This window comes from Coregonus lavaretus, assembly GCF_964263955.1.
Source record: "Coregonus lavaretus genome assembly, chromosome: 15".
Taxonomy (NCBI): domain Eukaryota; kingdom Metazoa; phylum Chordata; class Actinopteri; order Salmoniformes; family Salmonidae; genus Coregonus; species Coregonus lavaretus.
The window spans coordinates 12939255-12963759 of NC_140002.1; the positions used below are offsets into that span (position 1 = coordinate 12939255).

A 24505-nucleotide genomic window follows, 5' to 3' on the forward strand; every position below is an offset into this window, starting at 1 on the left:
GATTTAGGTGCAATCTTACTAGCAGCAATATCCTTGCCTGTGAAGCCCTTTTTGTGCAAAGCAATGATGATGGCACGTGTTTCCTTGCAGGTAACCATGGTTAACAGAGGAAGAACAATGATTTCAAGCACCACCCTCCTTTTAAAGCTTCCAGTCTGTTATTCTAACTCAATCAGCATGACAGAGTGATCTCCAGCCTTGTCCTCGTCAACACTCTCACTGTGTTAACGAGAGAATCACTGACATGATGGCACCTGGTCCTTTTGTGGCAGGGCTGAAATGCAGTGGAAATGTTTTTTGGGGGATTAAGTTCATTTTCATGGCAAAGAGGGACTTTGCAATTAATTGCAATTCATCTGATCACTCTTCATAACATTTTGGAGTATATGCAAATTGGCATCATAAAAACTGAGGCAGCAGACTTGGTGAAAATTTATATTTGTGTCATTCTCAAAACTTTTGACCATGTGAAATCACTGGTTCAGGCTTGTCATTCTCTAATCTCTCAATGCATTCCCTTATCTTATATCGGGCACATTTAGGTGATGTAAACTTCTCTCTCCTACACACACACACACACACACACACACACACACACACACACACACACCAGTGGAGGCTGGTGGGAGGAGCCATAGGAGGATGGGCTCATTGTAATGGCTGGAATGGAATTAATGGAACGGAGCCAAACGTGGTTTGAAACCACTTGATACCGTTCCATTGATTCCATTCCAGCCATTACAATGAGCCTGTCATCCTATAGCTCCTCCCACCAGCCTCCACTGACACACACACACACACACACACACTTACTTTCAACTCCAGCACAAGTTGGGCCCACAGCAGAGTGGGAGGGAGGAGTGCTACCCTCCCCTTTTACTCCCTCCTCCCCCTTATTCCCCTAATACAGAGATGAACCTGCTCACAAGGCTGGTGGTTAAAGCAGAGCTGCACAGCATACAGAACACACACAATAAAGCAATTCTCATGACATTACTTTAGAGGTGTGTGGATGCACTCCACACAAACAAACAAACAAACAAACAGACACATACACACATGAACACACTGCTATAAACATACACACGTGGGGACTGGACTACTCCACTACTGGACCTCTCCCTCTGCAGGACTCTCCAAAAGGTTTGTTTGATATGTCTACCTCCACACATTTTCCATGACCTCGGCAGTTTGATAGTTAACTTGATTTTGAAGGGTATAATTTTGCATCTCTCTTTTTGAACAGAACCACAGAGCCTAGAAATAACAGCTCTTGTCCTCTGTGGAAGTGAGCGAGTCTGACTGTGTCGAGACTGAAAGACCTCTGTGGAGTTTATTGACTTGGCTGCTTAGCAATCTATCTTCCAGCACAGTCCTCCTTTAAAACTATTTTAACTGTACTGGGAAACGGTTATAGAACACCTTCTAAAACTCCCCCCTTCTAAGACCTCTCTGTGGTATTAGAGAAAGATCAATCCCTCCTTTCATCACCTCCTCTCAGCAGCGCAGGCAGGAGAAACGGGGAGAGGAGGAGAAGAGGAGGAAAGAACAGTCGTCCATTAAACATATGCACCACTTCATTTCCTCTAAGCTGGGGGTGACTGTCACTAGTGGGGACATGGACGCTGGGGACGCCGCGTGCGACGAGACGGTGTGCGAGGCGCTGGGTCGCTTCGAGGCCACGCTGGCGGCGGCAGTGCGCGAGGTGCACGTGGACGTGAGTGCCTTCAAGCGGGGAGTGGAGCAGCGGGTGGACGAGGCGTGCCAAGCCCAGAAGCCCCTGGCCGAGGCGATGCAACGGCTGACGCAGGAGAACCTGCAGCTCCGGAGTCAGCTGGAGGTGCTGGCCCGCCTGATGGAGGGTCTGACAGGGAGAGGGGTGGACAGGAGCGCCCTGGAGGAGAGGGACAGTAGGGGACAGATCCCCATGACTTCGTCCCAGGGGATGATGAACAGGAGCCAGGGGAGTCCCTCCACCATGGTCCCCACTGGACCATCAGAGTCTGGTTCTTCTGGTCTTGGTTCTGGTTCTTTTGGTTCTGTTGCCTCTAGTTCCACATCAGCCCATCTCTCCAGCAGAGAGCCCATTGAGGACAGCAGCATGGTTAATGTGAGTATTGCCTTGTTACTGGAGAAGATATTGTCCCATTTAGTATCATTTAGTCGAATGCAAGGGAATGTCATCTGGGAGAAGTGAAAGCCTTTCATGGTTGTGCGTGTGTGTGTGTGTGTGTGTGTGTGTGTGAGAGAGAGAGAGAGAAAGCGAGAAAGAGAGATTGAGACAGTGCTAAGTTGTAAATCTGTTGTCTCTCTCAGTGGGGAAAGTGCTGTGTTTCCCCTGGTCATTCACTTTAAACTCCTGGCTTAGTGTAGTACTAATAAATTAAACAGTGTGAAGCTGTGTCTATCTACAGTAGGCAGTAATGGGACAAGAGCAAGCTGTCCATCCTCCACCCGAATGACCTTCTTTAAACATGTCACTTTCTGCATTTGGAGACACTACAAAAAACGAATTAAAGCGTCTATGTGTACACCACAGGAGGCTGCTATGGGGAGGACAGCTCATAATAATGGCTGGAATGGAGCAAATGGAATGGCATCAAACCATGTGTTGGATGTATTTGATACCATTCCACAAATTCCGCTCCATCCATTACCACGAGCCCGTCCTCCCCAATTAAGGTGCCACCAACCTCCTGTGGTGTACACACACATTCATGAATACACACACACACACACACACACCAGAAAATAGTGGAATGTACTTGGAAATACACTTGGAAAGTATTGGCATGTATTTGAAAATATTCAAATACACTGACTCAAATACACTCCCATGCATTTAACCCGGGTGGTTTCAGTGTTTTGAAATAATGTATTTGAAACTACTTTCAAATAGTAGGCTATTTATAGGAAATTATTTGAAAAATACTTTCAAATACTTCCAATAGGAGTAGTTGATTCGGGCCACATTATTTGAAAATTCTCAAATACACAGAGTATAAGTATTTAAATAACAAATAACACACAGACACACACACACATTTTTGCAGACACCCAAACTCTACACATTCAATGTAGCATCTCCGCTGGGGGTTTCTCCAGTGGGACCATGAGCATGACCTCCAGAGGACCTCTTACTGTCTGCCTGTCTGTCATTAGGTACCTCCCATTGAAAGAAGATCCTGTACTTGTACACACATGAATGCTCCCACAGTTTTATTATTTATTCAGACTGTGTAAGGGTATCTATTTTTCTTTCATTGCTATTTTTAAGTGTACTTTTTGTACCCTGTAGTGCACCTTAAACTAACTGGACGCTCGTACACTACTTCTAATCTCTCAATGAATCCAAAGATTTCTGTCTGTCTGTGTGTTTTTCAGTTAAGCCAAGAGGCCAGTCAGTGCTATCTGGTCCTCTATCCCCCTCTGTCCGCTCCTTCCGTCCCCCCAAAAGGGCACATGTATTTTTGGCAGGGCAGGCCTGATTGATGGCCCTGGTCCTGGACATTTGGGTTGGAGCTCTTTAGGGCCGCTCTGTACCCCCCCTGGTCCGTGTGGAGCTTGTTAAGGGGGATTTTAGAGGTTCACCGGGGTCATTTTAAACCTCACATCGCATTTTAAAACAGGCCTTTTTATAGCCGCCCCCAAGCCAGCTTGAGTCCTCAGCTGTGTGTGTGTGTGTTTCACCTGAAAGTATATTTTCCAGTCTTGGTTCAGGATATATTTTAATAGCACCACAAAGTCCTAGCTAACATAACTTCCCATAACTGACGTCATGTTGCAACTCTAGATGTATAGAAACAGAGAGAAAGGCTGGAAGAGGAGACGGACATAGCAGCAACCCACTCCACCTTTCCCAGCACCCTCATCGCTCTCCACATCTTTCCCATAATACTCATATAGTGAGGGTGATGAATGTTTACGTCACCCCTGTTACGGGTTAATAAAGTTGTAACTTTTTGGAAATTACCTCACCTTAGTCACCTGTGTAATTTTGTCATGGTTGGATGGAGGTGAAGGTCAATGCTAAGAATGTGAGAGGGGCATAGTGGTAATTGGGCAAGATAATTAGTTCTGAGATTGACATTACATACAGGTACTATGTATGGGTTTGCTGAGAGGTCAGCGTGTATCTGGTAGTATGAAGATAAGAGCCCAGCTAGCACATTTGGTTCTTTGGAAGATGTGGGAACGTATGTTTTTGGTTTCACATTGGTTGTGGGAACGAAGCCATATGTTTCCTGACCGGTAAAACTGAACGTTATTTAAACATTCTGAGAACAGAAGTGAAAATGTTGCCTGTTCTGGGAACATTTATTTTTAGGTTGCAGAGAGGTTCGGAGAACATTTTACTCTGGTTCCTTAAAAGAGTTCCTGGGAGGTTTTATTAACGCTCTGAGAAATAAGGTTATTTGGAGGTTTTTGAATAACTTCCTTAAAACTTTCACTGAATGTTTCAATAAGACGTTTAACAACACTGCTAACTTATTTTGGGATAACTTTTTTAAACTCCAAGCACAGATAGGACACATGAAAATGCATTTCCTTAGGCTTTAATCATGCGAACACATTTCTTTTTTATTGTGACACGGCATCAGTGAGATTCAAACTTATAATCTTCTGTTCTCTCTCTATGGAGCTAGCATGCCATGTTTTTTAAGCATACAAAGCTGTTAATTTTAGTCTATTCAAACAGACCCTATTTCAAAGGAAACAAGCACTCATTAAGATTAGGTGTGGCCAATTAGTGGGTGCGGCCAACACACCTGAACACACTTAAGATAGAGGATAGAGTTTTGTTGATGGTGAGAATGGAATGTATATGTTTTTAAATAACATTCTTAAAATGTTCTCTGAACATTATTACAATTTTCTTATGGTTTTTATGGAACGTTTTCTTAACGTTCTTGAAACAATTTGAGAACATGATTTTAAATAGAACCATACGGAAACCTGCAGAAAACATTATGCTGAAGAACATTGTTTCTCACCATTCCCTGAACTATTTGAGAAAATTCCCAATATCAAACCAGTAGGAGAAGGTTCCTAGAACACTACCAACATTTAAATTAAATGTAACCATGTTTGAACTTTTAGGAAACTTTCAGTTAAATTAATGAAGTACCAAGATTTTTTTTGTCAAGTTTCTTAAAGGGATACTTCGGGAGTTTGGCAGTGAGGCCCTTTATCTACTTCCCCTGAGTCAGATGAACTTGTGGATACCATTTTTATGTCTCTGTGTCCAATATGAAGGAAGTTAGAGGTAGTTTCGAAAGCCAATGCTAACTAGCGTTAGCGGAATGACTGGAAGTCTATGGGTATCTGCTAGTTCCAGTCATTGCGCTAGTGCTAGTTAGCAATTGCGCTAGTGCTAGTTAGCAACTTCCTTCAAACTGCACGAAGTGACATAAAAATGGTATCCACAAGCATCTGTCTCTGGGGAAGTTTATAAAGGGCCTCACTGCCAAAATCCCGAAGTATGCCTTTAAATGTGCTCAGAATGTTCCAAAGCCAACCAACTATCTTGCACCATTCCCAGAAAGTTGTGGGAAGGTTGTATGCAAAATAACAATAGGACAACCATGCTCTCACCAAGCTCTAAGAAAACTATGGTTCTCAGAATGTTATGTACTAGCTGGAAAGCTATTTTAGATTGTTGCTGGTTACAGGTCAGTATTTTTTGTGTTTCATATCAACTGCTCTTGGGGAATGAGAAGGGGTTGGTTGTTAGAAAGATGATAGGATTAGTGGTTGGTAGGATTATGATAGGAAGATGATAGGTGGTAGGTGATAGTCTGACATGAATTGTTGTTGTTCTTATTTGACTTCCACCCCTAACGTATCTGAACACACCCACACACACATACACAAACACACACACACTTGAATTTGTTATTTGGATCTACAATGAAATAAAGGGTTAGGCTTACAAGTGGTACACACACACTTATCTCGGGGCAGCAAGTACCAGGTGGAGGCCCTTAAGGAACTATTCTGGGTCTCCATATCTCTTCACTTCAGAGCAGCACATGAAGGAGTGCTTCGTCCAACCAATCCCAGTCCTGAGCTGAGCCTCCTGACGAGACGGAAAGTAGAATTCCGAAAGTAGAATTCCGTCTCCCTGTCAATATTCCCCTGAGCTGAATTGCCAGCTGTTCCCCTCTCGAAACACACACCCTGCCAACATTCCACAGCACTGATGTCACCTGGCTGCTCCCCCATCAACCCCGACTACGTCAGAAATTTGCTCCTACAGATTAGCTGGTCAAAAGTAGGCTACATGAAATATGCAATACTGTTAATATAACCGTGTTTTAGTGCAGGTTTTCCGTGAATTTATGTAAATCACAAAGCTCAACTGCAGAAAAATCATCAGCAACAAAAGAGTGATCAAATTAAGATCCTACATCTGTACGTGTGTGTCCCTTGTAATTCCTTGTAGATCTAAATGAAAGGGATCACAGCTGCTACCTCGCTTTCCAACCAAGGTGCATGAATTGAGGAGCAAACTGAAGTAGAGAGGAGATTCAGCAACTCTTGGAGGACAATGGAATTAAATAAAAAAGCATCTTTATAGTTAAAAGTAGATCTAAATAACATCTTAAAATGTGTGTGTGTACCCCTTGTAACTCTAACCCTGTATTTCCTGCAAATGTGTGTGTTTGACTGTTTGTTTGACTCTGTGTGTTTGTATCTGTATGTGTGTTTGCGTGTTTCTGAGGAAAAAGGGAGAGATCGACTAAAAGTAAAAGAGATTCAGAAAGAGAGTGAGCAGGAAAAATAGATAAATGGAGAAGCAGACAGGGTGAGACAGATAGAGAGCAACAATGATACGGTAGGTATGTGAGCCGTGCACACAGATCATCACTACTGCTAATCCTTAGCCTCTGCTGTCCCTAGCCTCTGCTATGATGACTTGACCGGGCTCTCATCGTGGCTCTATCGCTGGCAGTCGCAGCCATAGGGGGATAGCGGGAGCTATCCAGCGGGCTCTGAAGTACTGAGTTCTGGCACTGAATGATAGCATTGGAACTGTTTGGCTGTGCTACTACTAACTCCCTGATCTCAAAAGGCCCTGTTTGGGGCTATATTAGGATGTAAGAGGAGTGGGGGACATTGGGGTGACTGATTACAACTCCAAAATAGCTCTAGGACTTAAGCCTTGTCTCTCCACACCTCTCAGTTAGACCGACGCGCTGAGCCTCAGACCCACCAAAGACTACAATTACAATTGGGACTTATGGAGACCCAGAGACCAATAGGAATAATACCATTCCCAGATCAAATGTCCAATGTTGTAATTGTCAAGGGGGGGTCAAAATGGCTCTGGTTTTTTTTCTTGGTGGGTGGGGGTAAAGAAGACCTAAAGCTGTACTTTCGTTTGTATCCACAAGGTGGACCATGTTTTCAATTTGCTAATCTGGCCATTTAAGGCTATGCTAGATTCTAAGGCTACGCTCCTGGTGCCATTTTGGGCCTGTAGCAAATTCCAGTTTGTTGTCCCCCACGATGAAATCGGGGAGGGGACCGTCCGTCCGTTAGTCACACGCCATATCTCAGACAGCACTGGACAGATTTTGACAAAACTTGTGTGAATGATGCATCTTGCCATAGAGATCCAGCATTTACAAAATGACACTGATTGGCCCAAGGCGGGAGCTATAGTAATTAACTGAAACGTGAGAGAGGGAGGCGAAAAGAGAGCAGGTGGCGTTTTTATTTTGCACATGAAATGGAGTACAGGGAGTGGATTAGCTAAAGAGACTGCAGGGCTCGAAAATCAGGGCTGCCTGCTGGCCCGGCAACATCTGCCGAGTTCACCGGACCAGTTAATAAAGCTTTCATTCACACTTGTTATCAACCAGCATTCCCTCTCTGTCTTGAGTGAGCCCCGCCTCAGTAGGCTACGTCCTGGATACTCGCACCAGACCCTTCTCAGCGGAGAAGTCCCATCAATTCAGAGTTAAACATGGGCACGCGCATTCAAAGGTCCTCCACCTGCTTTTCACAGCGATGTCAATAAATAAAGTAACCACGGGAAGCGTGTTGGCCATTCGAATGCATAAGCAAAAATCATAATAACATTTCTTAACAGGGCCATGAGCCATACCCACATCATTTATTGTTTCTGATTTAACTTACATTTGTTTTACAGGTTATGTTATTGTGTGCTCTTTTAGATTGTGCCTCTTGTGTAGTAATGTGGCCGTAGTTAAGTGTGTTCTGTTTCTCTTATATATAGGGTCACAAAGGTGTTGACAAAATGGAAGACAAAAATGTTGCTGCTGTGTTGGAGAATGGACATCACAAAGAGCAAGGTTTAGACACACACCAGGGTTGGGGTCAATTCAGTTGAAAAATCTAAGTTATTATTCAAGATTTTAGAAAACAATGGGCAATTTTCGATAATGGAATTGAATTGAAACTGAATTGACACACACACCTCTTTCCTCATGCATGTCTGCTACCTCCCATTCAGTCAGTGGTCAGGCAGCAGAGAAGCACAAGCCTCATCTCCCAGTCAGTGCCATGACCAGGACTTGTCCCGAGTCACCAGCTGGCCCCAGACGAGCCTCAGTGGAGCTCAAGTCTGCTGGTCATTTATTAGCATGTGTCACCTCAACCAAAGCAAGACCAGATGTTTTGTTTAAATCTGGTGAGTAAAATAACTGTAATATCGTATAGCTAGCTATATGTTACATATTTGTTTACTTACCTTGAAAGCAGGCTATGGATATTTTTGTAAGTCATTCTTTGTTTAACTCTAATCTTTCCTCCTCTTATTGTATGTACACTCCTAACAAATCAGATGACTCATCATTCGGCGAGCCACATCTTCCCTGCACTGCCATGACCAAAACAGACTCCCCAACTGGCCCCAAACCGCCAGCACAATCTCCTTCTTTGGCCCGAAAGTCTCCTGCTCCAACACCAAAGTCTCCGACCTACCCAATAGCTGACATCACCACTCCCAAAACAGCACTTGATGCTCTGTTTAGTCCTGGTGAGTAGAAAATGGATTGGATTTAGTGCAAAAGTCTAGTAATTTTGGGGTGAACTATCCCTTTAAGATGTGCTCTAAAGTATCTACCTTTATTATTAATAAAGGTAAATTAAGGAACATATCCATGGCTGACTTTGTTGACTTGTCTTGGTTGTTTCAGCACCAGCATTGAAGAGAGAGACCCCTGTATCAATGCGTACATTTAACCTTCCAGGCCTATCACAAGGATCAGGTACATCATATTTTTGCTTTCGATGGCCTAGACTGTAACATGTAGTCTTTTCTGCCAGAATGGGAATCTTTGTATGCCTGTCATCTACGCTCATTGACATCTGGCCAGGTTCAAATAGTACTTGTTTTCTTTCAAATACAAATACTTGTTGATTTAAGCCTGCCTGGAGTGCCAAATGTACAAGGTTTCCATTGGTTCCATTGCGCCAGGCAAGCTCAATCAAGTGAACTCAGGTCTGGTTGACACAATCCATCTGACCTGATGTCACCCTCTAGTCCAAATCACACCTTGCATACAAGCTAAACCTTACCAGCTAACCTTTTCTCTTCTTCTGTCTATTCTCACCCAATCAGAGAGTTTTTCTGGACAACAAACGCAAGTGAGGTCACCAGTCAGCAGTCTTGCAGTGCAGAAGGAGAACACCACCCCTGTATCTCTGGCCCCGCCCCATACCCCTGTCAGTGCCTTGAGCAGAACTAGCCCAGAGTCACCAACTGCACATGCCCCAAATCAGTCCTCTGCCACCCCATCTTGGTCTCCTTCTGCCGCAACTCAGTCCCCTACCACCCCAACTCAGTCTTCTGCAGCCCCAACTCAGTCTCCTGTAGCCCGTCCATCTCCTTCCCCTGCACCCAAAACACCTAGTCAACCAGTATTTGAGAAGACCACACCCAAAGCATCGGGAGAATTTCCTTTCAAACGTGGTGAACGTGGTTAGTACCACAGGGACACAAGGACTCCTCTCTCTGTACTATCTATTTTCTCTTTTCCGTTTATGACTTTGTTCTTTCCCATTTCTTTGTCTGACCTCCAGTTCTATTTCAGTTTCTTTCTCTTCTTTCGTTCTTTTACAGTAGCACCTGCAGTTAAGGCAGCGAGCCCGAGTCTAACGCGTAGCATGAGCTTCCCAGCAACCACAGGTAAAACTAGGAACTGGGCCCGGATTTGCAAAACCTTCTGAAGAAGAATGTTCTTCTTAATTGTCATTTTTTCCTTAACTATAAATGTATGAAGAAAGTTTTGCAAAGTTCCTAATCCTCAAGAAGGTTCTAGGAAATGTGCTTACATTATTTCTTATGCTTCTCCTTAAGCAAAAAGTTCCGAATAAATTAGATTATTGAAAATAAAGTTATCGGATTTCTTCTTGGAAATGTTCTTAATTCCAAGATAGCTAAACCCTGGTCTTAAAAACTCAGGGCAGTGAGACAATAAGCTAATGAAAGCAATTGAACATGTTTAATTCACTCACAAACTTCAACTGAAAGTTTCAGTATTATTAAATTATTTCAGTTATTTTAAACCCAAGAACATCTCAGTAATAAGTATGCTAGCATGATTGCCATTGCTAGCTAGATTGCTAGCTAGACCGGATGCCTAGCAAAAATCATCTTAAGAAGATAGTTAAGATGTTCATAAGAAGATATTTGAGAAGTTTGTAAGAAAAATAATGAATTCTTAAGAAATGTTTGAGGAATTGCACTTACAAACTATCTTATGAACTTCTTATTTTTTTCTTAAAAAGCTTCTTAAGTTTTTGTGTAAAGTGTTTTGTGAATCTTTGTTCATTGTGTGTTGTGCTGTCTGCCTTTGCCTCTCTTAGTATTTTGTTCATTGTCAGGTTAACATTGTCCTCTCTCTCTCTGTCGCTCGCTCGCTCTCTCCCCCTCCCCCTCTCTGTATGTCTGTTTCTTTCACTCTCTCTGTGTGATGTGCAGAAAAACTCCTACCCCCCAGAAAAGTGCCTCCCTCTGGCACAGACAGGTCAGTCCTATAAAACATAAAGCATACTATAAAACATCTAAAATTAGACACTATTCAAATACATGTAAATCACAACCATGTAAACCCGCCATTTTAGTATTTATTCAGAATCCTAATTATGTAAATGTTTACATAATCTTTAGGAGCCTGGACAAGTTTGGCGGTCCGGACAAGTTTGGTGGTCCAAATAAATTTGGTGGTCCGAACAAGTTTGGCGGTCCGGACAAGTTAGGCGGTCCGGACAGGCTTGGAGGTCTGGACAAGTTTGGGGGCGGTGGGGAGCGGAAGCTGCAGAGATCACAAACGCTGCCTCGCAACCTCGGGATGCAGGGCAAACGGTCTCTGTTTGAGAGTTTGGCCTCCGAGTGTGACAGGTATAGAAGGCACAGTCAGTCACCCTGACTTCACCCATTGTCTCTCTTGCCTGACTTAGCTAGCTATTACTCCCTATTGAGTAATTGCTAAAGCCTAGGTTTTGTGGTTATGAAACCACAACCCTACTCCTATCAACCCAGTATTTTGTGTTGAGCGTCAATAAAAACCAACAGGTCCTTAGTATCACATTTGACATGTTCCCCAACCCTTTATTACATGTATATTATCACTATCATTGTGTGATATGTCAGACAGTTGGGTCCTGTTTATATGCCACTTAGCAAACACTGTTATCCAAAGTGACTTAAAGGATAGTGTGTGCATACATTTTTAGTGTGTGTGTAAAGAATCCCTTTGGGAATTTAACCCATTACCTTGGTGTTTCTAGCACCATGTTCTTACCAAGTGAACTATACAGCCACAAACAACTGACCACCTCTATGTTCCACTAAGCAGGTCCAAGGCTGCAGGCTCCAAGCCCAAACTGCAGCGCTCTCAGAGTTTTAATAGCGCCAGCAGCATTAAGGCAACGCTCCTGGAGTGGTGCCGCTCCAAAACTTTTGGCTACCAGGTGAGTCCAGCCCTAGTCCCTTGTGACAGACTGTTCACAATGTGATAAATGTTAGCTAGCACACTTGAGATTTGATTCTGGTTTCCAGCAATTTGTCTATCCCAGTTCTTCCCAGGGCTTTAGACAGCATAAGAGGCTCCATATTATGATACCATTAACTTTTGTTCATAACTGGACCATGTGTGTTATGTTAATGAGAGATTTACCAGCAAATATTTCCCTTAAAGTTAGTCAATGTATAGGATTACTTATGTTTTTAACTGGTCTTCTATGGAAATAACACTGCAATTTGGCTCCTACCATTCTCTCCTCCACCAGAACATAGACATCCAGAACTTCTCATCCAGCTGGTGTGATGGGATGGCCTTCGCTGCGCTGGTCCACTCCTTCTTCCCCCTGGAGTTTGACTACAACACACTGAACTCTGCCAATCGCAAACACAACTTTGAAGTGGCCTTCACCACAGCAGAGTAAGTATGTGTGTGTGTGTGGGGGGGGGGGGGGGGGGGGGTAATACCTCAAGGAGGAGATCCTGGGACAAGTCTGTGGCATACGGTATTATAATATAGATGTATTGGAAACCTTATCTTTAAATATTGTGGGTTATATCTTTTATTTTCTCTCTCTCCTTCTGTCTCTCTTAGGGAGCAAGCTGACTGTGTGCGTCTCATAGAGGTAGAGGATATGATGGTGATGGGTAACAAACCAGACCCCATGTGTATCTTCACCTACATCCAGTCACTCTACAACCACCTCAAGAAGTTTGAGTGACACTCCCGTGCAGAGGCGACCACCCCTATCACCAGCCACACTGACACGTCGTCAGCGAAGCAAAGCACTACTCGCTACTTGGTTCAACTCTTGATAACTGTATATGACGATTGTGCTTGTACAATTCTATTTGAATTTGTCTTGTCATGTAATAATGTGCTGTGCATATGGTTTGGGGCTCTTATTTTGCCTCCTTTAGAAAATAGAGGTAGTGAATTTGGGAAAAGATTGTAGTTTTACAAATATATTTTTTAACTCAGAGAGCCACCTGCTGGTTAATTTCTAGTGGTGTAATTAGGATACAATGTAGATCATAAAATAAATTAAACAAGATCTATAAAATAGTGTTTTTCAAGCATGAAGCTAGCAAAACATCTGAAAGACATAATTTAAAAATCAAGTTGCAAAGAAAGTGGGAAGAAAGTGAAAATGAAAGAAGTGTAAATGCAAAGAAAGGTGGCAGGAGCAACTTGTTAGTTGTACGCACTGGTCTAGAATCAGTTGGGCCTTCTGCTGATGCCAAGGGACTCAAGGCATTTTCAAAGGAATGTCTTGCAGTGAGATCATGATATTTACAGGTATGTTGATGTTTAAAAGGCATTTCTATGTAATAAAAAGTCCAGATTGTCAGTGTTACAAATAAATAGCTGTATCTACAATTTGTATTCAATGTCAATCAAATGTAATGGCTGAGTGTTTATTTCAACTGTATTAAAATAATAGTGATGTACACTATTTTTATCACTGTCTGAATTAGGTAATGTGTATGTTGTTATTATATATTGGGAATGAAACCAGCCAGAGTGGGGCTTATCTCGCGTTCACGTACTAGTCTGAACTAGGAAACACAGAAATTACCAAATTGCTAACTGGTTGAACACGGCACGTATATAACTCAGTGGTATAACTACAACCAGTTAGCAAGTCGGAAATGTCTGAGATTCCTAGTTCAGACTAACACGGGAACACAGCATTAAACCAGCAACCATTTGGTTACAGTTGTAGTGTCGAGTTAAATGTTGCTAGTTATGCTGTAACAAAGGAGTCCGCTTATACTGAACTTTGATCATAAGTTTTATTCATATCACAAGATTTCAGCATAAGTGTACAGGTGTCCAGATCACCCGGAGAGCAGTGGTTCCCAAATTGCAATGTCTGCTCTGCTGTTTTTTTCTCTAGCCTAAACTTATAAGATATACAAAAATATGGGTGGCTCCCTCTACTGTCCAATCACCTGTCTCCAACGAACAGGGGTGTCACTACAAAATGGCTCCCTTTCTGCTAAATAAACATCCTCTCAGGTTCCACTTAAAACCTTATCAAAGTCATAATCTTAATACACTACATATTTCCCCCCTTCGAGACTAACTAAAAGTCTCGAAAACAAAAACAATAGGATTATGACAAGTAACAATTTCTCTTATTGAGTATCTTTAACAATAAACCCAAAACACTTTTCTCTGGAGTGTAAATACCTTTCTATGAAATATGAACAAATCTTTATGAAGTGTGAGAGCGAAAAACCTGTCTGGCAGCCTTCTTTCCAAATATCCATCCATCAATCAAGACAGTAAATTTCTCTCACGGCCCCTCTGCCCCAGGCAACCACCTAGGTACTCCAGATCAATTCATAAATCTTTATCAATGCATTTGAAACTATGATGCAATTAAATACACATGAAAGCCCCTGCAAACAAAATACTATCCAAAAAATATCCACACTAAGGCTGGTCGACCCATCGGACCCTACGGTGGATTATCTCTATCCCTGCCTAGACTCCATGTCCCTAAGCTTCCACGAAACAAACAAAAACATCTAACTAAGATCCCCACATGTATTCAATAACATCAAATATCATTCTACAAAATTAATACAGAAAGAATATGACACAAATTATGTATTACACATGCAAATATGTCTATATTTCATTGCAGACACTGGAATGTAGTCCACTACACTTCATCTCCTCCAGTCCCTTCATATTGTCCTTTCATATTGTCCCTTCATATTGTCCTTGTTTGAGTATTTCAATCTTTACATATTCCTCCAAATGCTTCTGGAAGAAAAGAAAAGACCAAACAGTATCTTTTGCAAAACAACACTTTCAAATTAAAACATCAATATCAACTAAGAATATAAAAAATGATATAAAATGATATATGAATCACATTATCCTATTTCCCCCCCTTTGATTCATAACAACATACTAAAATCACACTAATATTGAAAAATATTTAAAAAATGATAAGATAATCAAAATGGATATTTATCCATCAATACTCCATCCAGTCCCACTTGTCCATCTTCATCCAGATCAGGAACAGTCAACAACGGCATCTGAGTGTTGTCTCCAGGCATCACTACTCCAACCCATCTCAATATCATAGCTTTCGCACAGGTCAGTAACAAATTACAAAAGAAAAACATCACACCCAGTGCCATCAAAGCTGCTATTAAAATCTGAACCATCACTGCTCCCACTGGGCCTAACTAATCTTGCAACCAAGACTTCGCTGACCACCCAGCTCCTTCAGATCTACCAAATGCATCCCTTATATTCTTCAATGCATCTATAACACTAGTGATATTATCTGAACTATCTGGAATCAAAGTATAGCTAATATTATCAATATGATCTTCCCAAATTTTACACCATACCATGGAAAAATCCCCACTTCTCTCTTAGACTTATCCTCCAATGATAGGCTTCCCAGACTATGAAATTCCTCTAAAATTGGTGCTGGAGCTATCTGCTCCCTTGTAATCAAATGCAATATATTTATGGCTTTAATAACTATCAATGTTGAAAGAGTTAAATTGCTTCTCACTGTTGTTATAATAGACTGAAGTGTTGATGTCCTTGTTGTTACTTCATCCATTCTCCCTAAGACTTTGAACTCCTTACTTGTATTTCCATCTATCACCACTAGTGTCACTCTCTCTTCCTACTAACATTGAAAATTAGCTTACTGTCCTAGAGTTCCTTCAACCCTAGTTCTCCTAACTTTTTTAATCTAATCTTTTCTCCTAACCTTTAAAAACCTCTTTCCACTGATTTATTCACAAAAGCCTTTACCACCAATTTTTAGAATATGTGATTGGGTAATCCCCTGTCTAGACTTCTTTACACACAGACTTGGCAAACGATCGAACATCTTGTAGCCTAGTTTGAAATCTCTTGCACCTCTTTTAACTTTATTTTTCAGACAGATTGTCTAATAGGCAGTCCAATAGATTCCCCAAAACCCTACTCTTTTAAAATATTCTACCAGACAGCCGTCTAGTGCACATCTTATTGTACAGTTCAATTTACACAATGCATCTCTTCCCAACAATGCAATCTCTATATGTTCTAATACCAGTATGTGTATTTTAATTTCTCTTTGATTTTTATAGCAGAGCTCAATTGGTTCCTTAAGAGTAATCAACTGTTTTACTCCCTCAAATCCCTATCCTAATTAGTTAATTTTACATAGTGAGATGTTTAACCTCTTTAGGCTCAACACAGATAAAAGCTTTTCCTCTATTCACCTCTCCTCGTCCTTTGTTTTCACTTCAATTGTTAGATATTTTTTCTCCCTAATCGGTGCTATCAGCTGACACCCCCCTTCGGATCTTCTAGGCACTCTAGAATCCTTGCTCCTTTAAGGGTTCACCTGGAGGACAGGTGATCTTCACTTGCTCCTTTATCTTCCTCAGAAATTTCCTCTTTCCAGGAACTATCTATGGATATGGAACAACTTATACCACTTGTTGTGGCTGGTACAATTGCATTTGACCTTGTTCAGTTGAAGCTGTGGCAGTGATTGTTGATTTGGTTCACTCTGATTCTTCATAACCAAAGCTTCTCTTCTCCTTCTTATTCTCCACCAGTTGTATTTGATTGAGTTTTCTGAGAGTTTCTTGGTCCTGCTCTTTCTTGTTGTTGACATATCAGTATTCTTCAAAAGGTTATATTCTAAGTTCTGTCCTCGAAATATCATCTTCCATCATCTTCTTACTTTTCTCTCTTTCCTTGGCCTCAATGTATTCTTCTCCTCCAATTCTTGGGATCCTTTTCTCAGCAGTTTCTTCTTCTGTATTAATCATTGTTGGGTAAAATCCTCTTGAATATGAAGCACCTTTAATCTCCAAGTCTTCATCTTTGTCTTCATCTTTCCGAACCTCATTCTTCTCTTAGTTTCCAGACATCTCGGTTTTTTCTTACTTCTGGAGTTTTGGATTCATCTTTCTGGTCGTCTCTGCTTCTCCTCTCTCTATTATTCAACCACTTTCATCATGTTGATGACGTCAGGGTTAAGATTCCCTCTACTAGCTATGGTTGTTCAATGTCAGGCCAACATTTGTTCCATTTGCCGGATAACCTTGCAATACTTTAGTTAAAGGATAACTATTTTGTACTATATCAACAGGTGTAATTACCTTCATAGTCCTTATGTCCTTTTTCCCCATTGTAACAACTCTTTTATATTCCTTTAATGTGAATTATTTTTTATTATTTTAGAATATATAGCCTATAGTGTCCTCCCTTTAATTTTTAATATAAACTAAAAAAAACTTTTTTTTTTCCTAAATAATAAAAATTAATCAATAAAAATATGAATATTCAAAAATATTTTTTTTATTTCTATTTCCTATTTGACTAATTTATCAATTAGTGGCTATCTTACCACCTTCAATCAGGAAAAGTATGTATAATACCTATAATCCAGCAACACTACAGTACTCATAAACCCCATTGCTTAATAAGCATCCAATTATCTTAATTTTACAGAATAATGTCAGTACTCGATTCCCAACACAACTCTAAACAAACCCACTCATTCACAGAAACTCCAAAATGCAATTTTTATTTTAATCAGTCTTTTGCCAAGTCTTTGTCAAATTGTCATAACATCAAATATCCTGTAGGGAAGACTTTGTAAACAGAACAGCACTAGCCTGATATTTGACTCGATCCTGTCGCAGCAGACTCTGTCGCGTCACACCCTGTCACGTGATGTACACGTCAGCACTTCCTCTCTCTCCTCTTTCCTCCTATCGTTCCTATTTCCTCTCATATGACAAAAGAACAAAGAAACAGACAAGAATTTAGTAGTTTATGCAATCACTGATCCACTTCAACCATTCAATATTCCTCCAGTCACATTCGCTCTAAGAATTAACTCAGGAATCGCATAAATAGCTCAATAAAATTTTTATTTTATTTATTTACTTAATTATTTTTATTTTTAATCCGTCAACATCTCTCTCTCATTTATCAATTCAATAGGTCTCAAGAAAACAGTTTCATCTTCAAACAACAGCCTATGTAACAACCAGAATACACCATTAGACTCTAAATGTCTCTGTCTTTGTTCCTTCGTCTGTCTCCCCGCAGCACAGTGTAACAGAGGAGTGACCTATTTACCCCTACGTCACTCTAGTGTCGTGAAATCACACGTGTCGTAATCTAGTGTCGTAAAATCACACGCATGCGCAGTACATTCATCACTACAATTTCACCGTGGAAGCAGCTCCAGACAACAGAACGTTAGCATTCTGCTATAGCTCCTCTCTTTTACCCCTTATAGACAAACAATAACACTTAACAGTTCACAAGACACCAGGCACCAAGCCCAAGCTAACTAAACACATTTCTGGTGGCTCGTCCCATTCCAATGGACCACCAAGGAACAAATATTAATCATAACCCCGCATCAAAAATTGGCATATAGCATGAATTAGCATTAGCATTAGCATTAGCATTAGCATGTAGCATGAAGCATAATTAGCAGGCCACGTTAGCATTTCTCCCTCCGCCGTGCCGTAAAATTCCATTTGTTAGCTAAATTTGTGCTACCACGAGAACTGTGGAATCGATACGAGAGATTACATCAAACAAGCCATTCGTCAACCGCCAGCTGAGGGGCAACATACATTATCGATATACCACGGTCTCCAGTCCTCAGGACTCACCTAAAACACATCTAACGCGTTATCAGGATTTTCGGCCCACCTTAAAGAGGTCGCCTGTCTACCAGGGCTTGTACATGATCCACAGCGGCTCTAAGTTACATACATCTCTGCCTAGGCCTCATTCCTTATTCCACTTAATCGATTGTTCTTGAACTCTTATTCAAGCAAAATATCTCTATAGACACTATAGATACTCTCCCCCCTTTTGCGCTGTCTACCAGTGCAAATAAATTTATAATGGTTAGGCCAGACCCCTTATAGTCAACAGCAATAAAAGCAACACAAAGCACACATCGGTCCCCAACGGTACATCTCCCCAGCGCACACTCAAATAGCCTCCGAACTAACCAATGCCCAAAGTGGTGAGAAAAACTCACCCTTATCTGGCCATGACTTTGGAACGAGAGTCAGCTCGGCGACCATGAATGGAACAAAGGAGAGACGCAGACCGTCCCTTTTCGTGATGCCATTTTGTAGTGTCGAGTTAAATGTTGCTAGTTATGCTGTAACAAAGGAGTCCGCTTATACTGAACTTTGATCATAAGTTTTATTCATATCACAAGATTTCAGCATAAGTGTACAGGTGTCCAGATCACCCGGAGAGCAGTGGTTCCCAAATTGCAATGTCTGCTCTGCCATTTTTGTCTCTAGCCTATACTTATAAGATATACAAAAATATGGGTGGCTCCCTCTACTGTCCAATTACCTGTCTCCAACGAACAGGGGTGTCACTACAAAATGGCTCCCTTTCTGCTAAATAAACATCCTCTCAGGTTCCACTTAAAACCTTATCAAAGTCATAATCTTAATACACTACACAGGCACACTATCTCCTCTGGCATCAGACCTCTTGGCATAGCCTACACCTTTCAAGGGGTCGTCACTAGTTACCACAGACACAAAGGCATAAACCCTGCCTATTTCTACAATTGATCTTCTTAAAATGTGATTTTAAACCTTAATCCTAAACCTAAACCTAACCACACTGCTAACCATATGCCTAACCCTAATTAAGACCAAAAAACACTTTTTTTTCGTGTACTTTTATGATATACAGTACCAGTCAAAAGTTTGGACACACCTACTCATTCAAGGGTTTTTCTTTATTTATACTACTTTCTACACTGTAGAATAATAGTGAAGACATCAAAACTATGAAATAACACATATGGAATCATGTAGAAAAAAATGTTAAACAAATCAAAATATATTTTATATTTCAGATTCTTCAAAGTAGCCACCCTTTGCCATGATGACAACTTTGCACCCTCTTGGCATTCTCTCAACCAGCTTCATGAGGAATGCTTTTCCAACAGTCTTGAAGGAGTTCTCACATATACTGAGGACTTGTTGGCTGCTTGTCCTTCACTCTGCGGTCCAACTCATCCCAAACCATCTCAATTAGGTTGAGGTCGGGTGATTGTGGAGGCCAGGTCATCTGATGCAGCACTCCATCACTCTCCTTGGTCAAATAGCCCTTACACAGCCTGGAGGTGTGTTTTGGGTCATTGTCCTTTTGAAAAACAAATGATAGTCCCACAAAGCGCAAACCAGATGGGATGGTGTATTGCTGCAGAATGCTGTGGTAGCCATGCTGGTTAAGTGTGCCTTGAACTCTAAATAAATCACAACAGTGTCACCAGCAAAGCACCCCCACACCATCACACCTCCTCCTCCATGCTTCCCAGTGGGAACCACACACGCGGCGATCATCCGTTCACCTACTCTGTGTCTCACAAAGACACGGCGGTTGGAACCACAAATCTAAAATTTGGAATCATCAGACCAAAGAACAGATTTCCACCGGTCTAATGTCCATTGCTTGCATTTCTTGGCCCAAGCAAGTCTATTCTTCTTATTGGTGTCCTTTAGTAGTGCTTTCTTTTCAGCAATTCGACCATGAAGGCCTGATTCACGCAGTCTCCTCTGAACAGTTGATGTTGAGATGTGTCTGTTACTTGAACTCTGTGAAGCATTTATTTGAGCTGCAATCTGAGGTGCAGTTACCTCTAATGAACTTAACCTCTGCAGTAGAGGTAACTCTGGGTCTTCCTTTCCTGTGGCAGTGTTCATGAGAGCCAGTTTCATCATAGCGCTTGATGGTTTTTGCGACTGCAGTTGAGGAAACTTTAAAAGTTATCGAAATGTTCCGTATTGACTGACCTTCATGTCTTAAAGTAATGCTTATTTGAGCTGTTCTTGCCATAATATGGACTTGGTCTTTTACCAAATAGGGCTACCTTCTGTATACCAACCCTACCTTGTCACAACACAACTGACTGGCTCAAACGCATTAAGAAGGAAAGAAATTCCACAAATTAACTTTTAATGAGGCACACCTGTTAATTGAAACGCATTCCAGGAGACTAACTCATGAAGCTGGTTGAGAGAATGCCAAGAGTGTGCAAAGCTGTCATCAAGGCAAAGGGTGGCTACTTTGAAGAATCTCAAATATAAAATATATTTGGATTTGTTTAACACTTGAAGTGAAATGAAAAAAATAACTTGTTTTAAAATATTCTAAAAAATAAATTACAGAAAAGTGGTGCGTGCATATGTATTCACCCCCTTTACTATGAAGCCCCTAAATAAGATCTGGTGCAACCAATTACCTTCAGAAGTCACATAATTAGTTAAATAAAGTCCACCTGTGTGCAATGTAAGTGTCACATGATCTGTCACATGATCTCAGTATATATATACACCTGTTCTGAAAGGCCCCAGAGTCCGCAACACCACTTAGCAAGGGGCACCACCAAGCAAGCGGCACCATGAAGACCAAGGAGCTCTCCAAACAGGTCAGGGACAAAGTTGTGGAGAAGTACAGATCAGGGTTGGGTTATAAAAAAATATCAGAGACTTTGAACATCCCACGGAGCACCATTAAATCCATTATAAAAAAAATTGAAAGAATATGGCACCACAACAAACCTGCCAATAGAGGGCCGCCCACCAAAACTCACAGACCAGGCAAGGATGGCATTAATCAGAGAGGCAACAAAGAGACCAAAGATAACCCTGAAGGAGTTGCAAGGCTCCACAGCAGAGATTGGAGTATCTGTCCATAGGACCACTTTAAGCCGTACACTCCACAGACCTGGGCTTTACGGAAGACTGGGCAGAAAAAAGCCATTGCTTAAAGAAAAAAATAAGCAAACACGTTTGGTGTTTGCCAAAATGCATGTGGTAGACTCCCCAAACATATGGAAGAAGGTACTCTGGTCAGATGAGTCTAATATTGAGCTTTTTGGCCATCAAGGAAAACGCTATGTCTGGCGCAAACCCAACACCTCTCATCACCCCGAGAACAACATCCCCACAGTGAAGCATGGTGGTGGCAGCATCATGCTGTGGGATGTTTTTCATCGGCAGGAACTGGGAAACTGGTCAGAATTGAAGGAATGATGGGTGGCACTAAATACAGGGAAATTCTTGAGGGAATCCAGTTTCAGTCTTCCAGAGATTTGAGACTGGGACAGAGGTTCACCTTCCAGCAGGAAAATGACCCTAAGCATACTGCTAAAGCAACACTCGAGTGGTTTAAGGGGAAAACATTTAAATGTCTTGGAATGGCCTAGTCAAAGCCCAGACCTCAATCCAATTGAGAATCTGTGGTATGACTTGAAGATTGCTGTACACCAGCGGAACCCATCCAACTTGAAGGAGCTGGAGCAGTTTTGTCATGAAGAATGGGCAAAAATCCCAGTGGCTAGATGTGCCAAGCTTATAGAGACATACCCCAAGATACTTGCAGTTGTAATTGCTGCAAAAGGTGGCTCTACATAGTATTGACTTTGGGGGGGTGAATAGTTATGCACGCTCAAGTTCTGTTTTTTTTGTCTTATTTCTTGTTTGTTTCACAATAAAAAATATTTTACATGTTCTAAGTGGTAGGCATGTTGTGGCGTGTGATTTGGACGGAGTCAGGCGCAGGAGGGTAAATCACAGAATAAAGATTTTTTCCGTATATAGGTCGATACAAAGTACAAGGAGCTCCACCGAGCTCATATAACCTCCACAATAAACAATCACACACAAAGACAAGGGGGCAGAGGGAACACTTATACAGGTGCTGATGAGGGGAATTGAAACCAGGTGTGTGTAATAAACAAGACAAAACAAATGGAATGATGAGATGAGGAGCGGCAGTGGCTAGAAGGCCGGTGACGACGAACGCCGAAGCCTGCCCGAACAAGGAGAGGCGGCAGCTTCGGAGGAAGTCGTGACACATGTTGTGTAAATCAAATGATACAACCCCCCCAAAAATCCATTTTAATTCCAGGTTGTGAGGCAACAAAATAGGAAAAATGCCAAGGGGGTGAATACTTTCGCAAGCCACTGTACATGATTTCATAGTTTTGATGTCTTCACTATTATTCTACAATGTAGAAAATAGTAAAAATAAAGAAAAACCCTTGAATGAGTAGGTGTGTCAACTTTTGGCTGGTATTGTATATAGCCAATTTTGACTTTGTAGCTATGGAATCTCGTTGAAATCCTCTCAAATATAGTCATTGATACACACACGTCACACCCCAATGCGAACAGAGGCCAGAGATGCCAAATAGGTACCAGGGTGAGTTGGTGACTACTACTATTGTGTGTTGTGTGTAGATGGTGGTGGGAATTACATTGATCCTTCCTATGTACATATATAGGTAGAGGTTTTTGTTTACATCCCTGTTAGTGAGCATTTGTGCTTTGCCAAGGTAATCCATCCACCTGACAGGTGTGGCATATCAAGAAGCTGATTAAACAGCATGATCATTACACAGGTGCACCTTGTGCTAGGGACAATAAAAGGCCACTCTAAAATCTGCAGTTTTGTCACACAACACAATGCCACAGATGTCTCAAATTTTGAGAGAGCGTACAATTGGCATGCTGACTGCAGGAATGTCCACCAGAGCTGTTGCCAGAGAATTGAATGTTCATTTCTCTACCATAATCCGTCTCCAATGTCGTTTTAGAGATTTTGGCAGTATGTCCAACTGGCCTCACAACCGCAGACTACGTGTATGGCGTCATGTGGGTGAGCGGTTTGCTGATGTCAACGTTGTGGTATGGGCAGCCATAAGCTACGGACAATGAACACAACTGCATTTTGTGTATATCTGTATTCCCAGTCATGTGAAATCCATAGATTAGGGCCTAATGAATGTATTTCAATTGACTTATTTCCTTATATCAACTGTAACTTAGTAAAATCTTTGAAATTGTTGCATGTTGCATTTATATTTTTGTTCAGTATATCCCCAGAATGTGTTGGTTGCTCATGTTACATTATAAATACCATACAAAAAGATGTATCCCTTTTATGTCTATGCAGTGTAACCTAGCGTAACAGGCGTAAAAGAAATGCCTAGATACCCCACATTCTGGTCTTGACAAGAATAAAAAAAACTGTTGGGGGAGGTTCTCTTCTGCACTGTTCAACCAAACCAGTAAATGTGAAGGAGGAGTTAAGATGGAGTGAACATGCAGTTACATGGAGCATGTTGTGTAGATGGCAGTAAAAATGAAGGTTAAGTATGTAACCACGGTTATGTGAGCTATTGGATCACTCCAGTATGGTATCCTTCTGCGCAGCAGGATACATTGCAAGTAAGGATTTTCAGATTGGTCCCGTGTACCGGGTAGTGCTGCAGCTGCGGCTGACCCCCTTAAATAGCTGCTGCCGCACTACTTCCACCTCATGTCCTTTTTCGAGGTGCAGTAGATCACAGACAATGAGCATTGGAGTGATCCAATAGCTCCCATAATCGTGGTTACATACGTAATAATACCAGATGAATCTGTGAACTAGATCTGGACCAGACAGAGTCCCGT

At 41.6% G+C, this 24505-nt stretch overlaps 1 protein-coding gene across 2 annotated transcripts; it reads left to right on the forward strand.

Moving 5' to 3' along the window:
* Positions 1–924: 924 nt before the first annotated feature.
* LOC311142019 (smoothelin-like protein 2) lies at positions 925–13466 on the forward strand. 2 transcript variants are annotated; one of them, XM_084177564.1, is made up of 13 exons: positions 940–1143; positions 1247–2110; positions 8246–8321; positions 8483–8659; positions 8813–9007; positions 9168–9239; positions 9593–9952; positions 10094–10159; positions 10955–11000; positions 11144–11374; positions 11832–11946; positions 12265–12416; positions 12591–13466. In XM_084177564.1, the coding sequence occupies exons 2-13, from the start codon at positions 1568–1570 to the stop codon at positions 12715–12717; spliced, it is 2160 nt and encodes a 719-aa protein (XP_084033690.1). In that variant the 5' UTR covers positions 940–1143; positions 1247–1567; the 3' UTR covers positions 12718–13466. The 2 variants fall into 2 exon arrangements, with proteins under 2 accessions (XP_084033691.1, XP_084033690.1); XM_084177565.1 differs by lacking the exon at positions 9593–9952 and having other exon boundaries at positions 925–1143.
* Positions 13467–24505: the final 11039 nt, after the last annotated feature.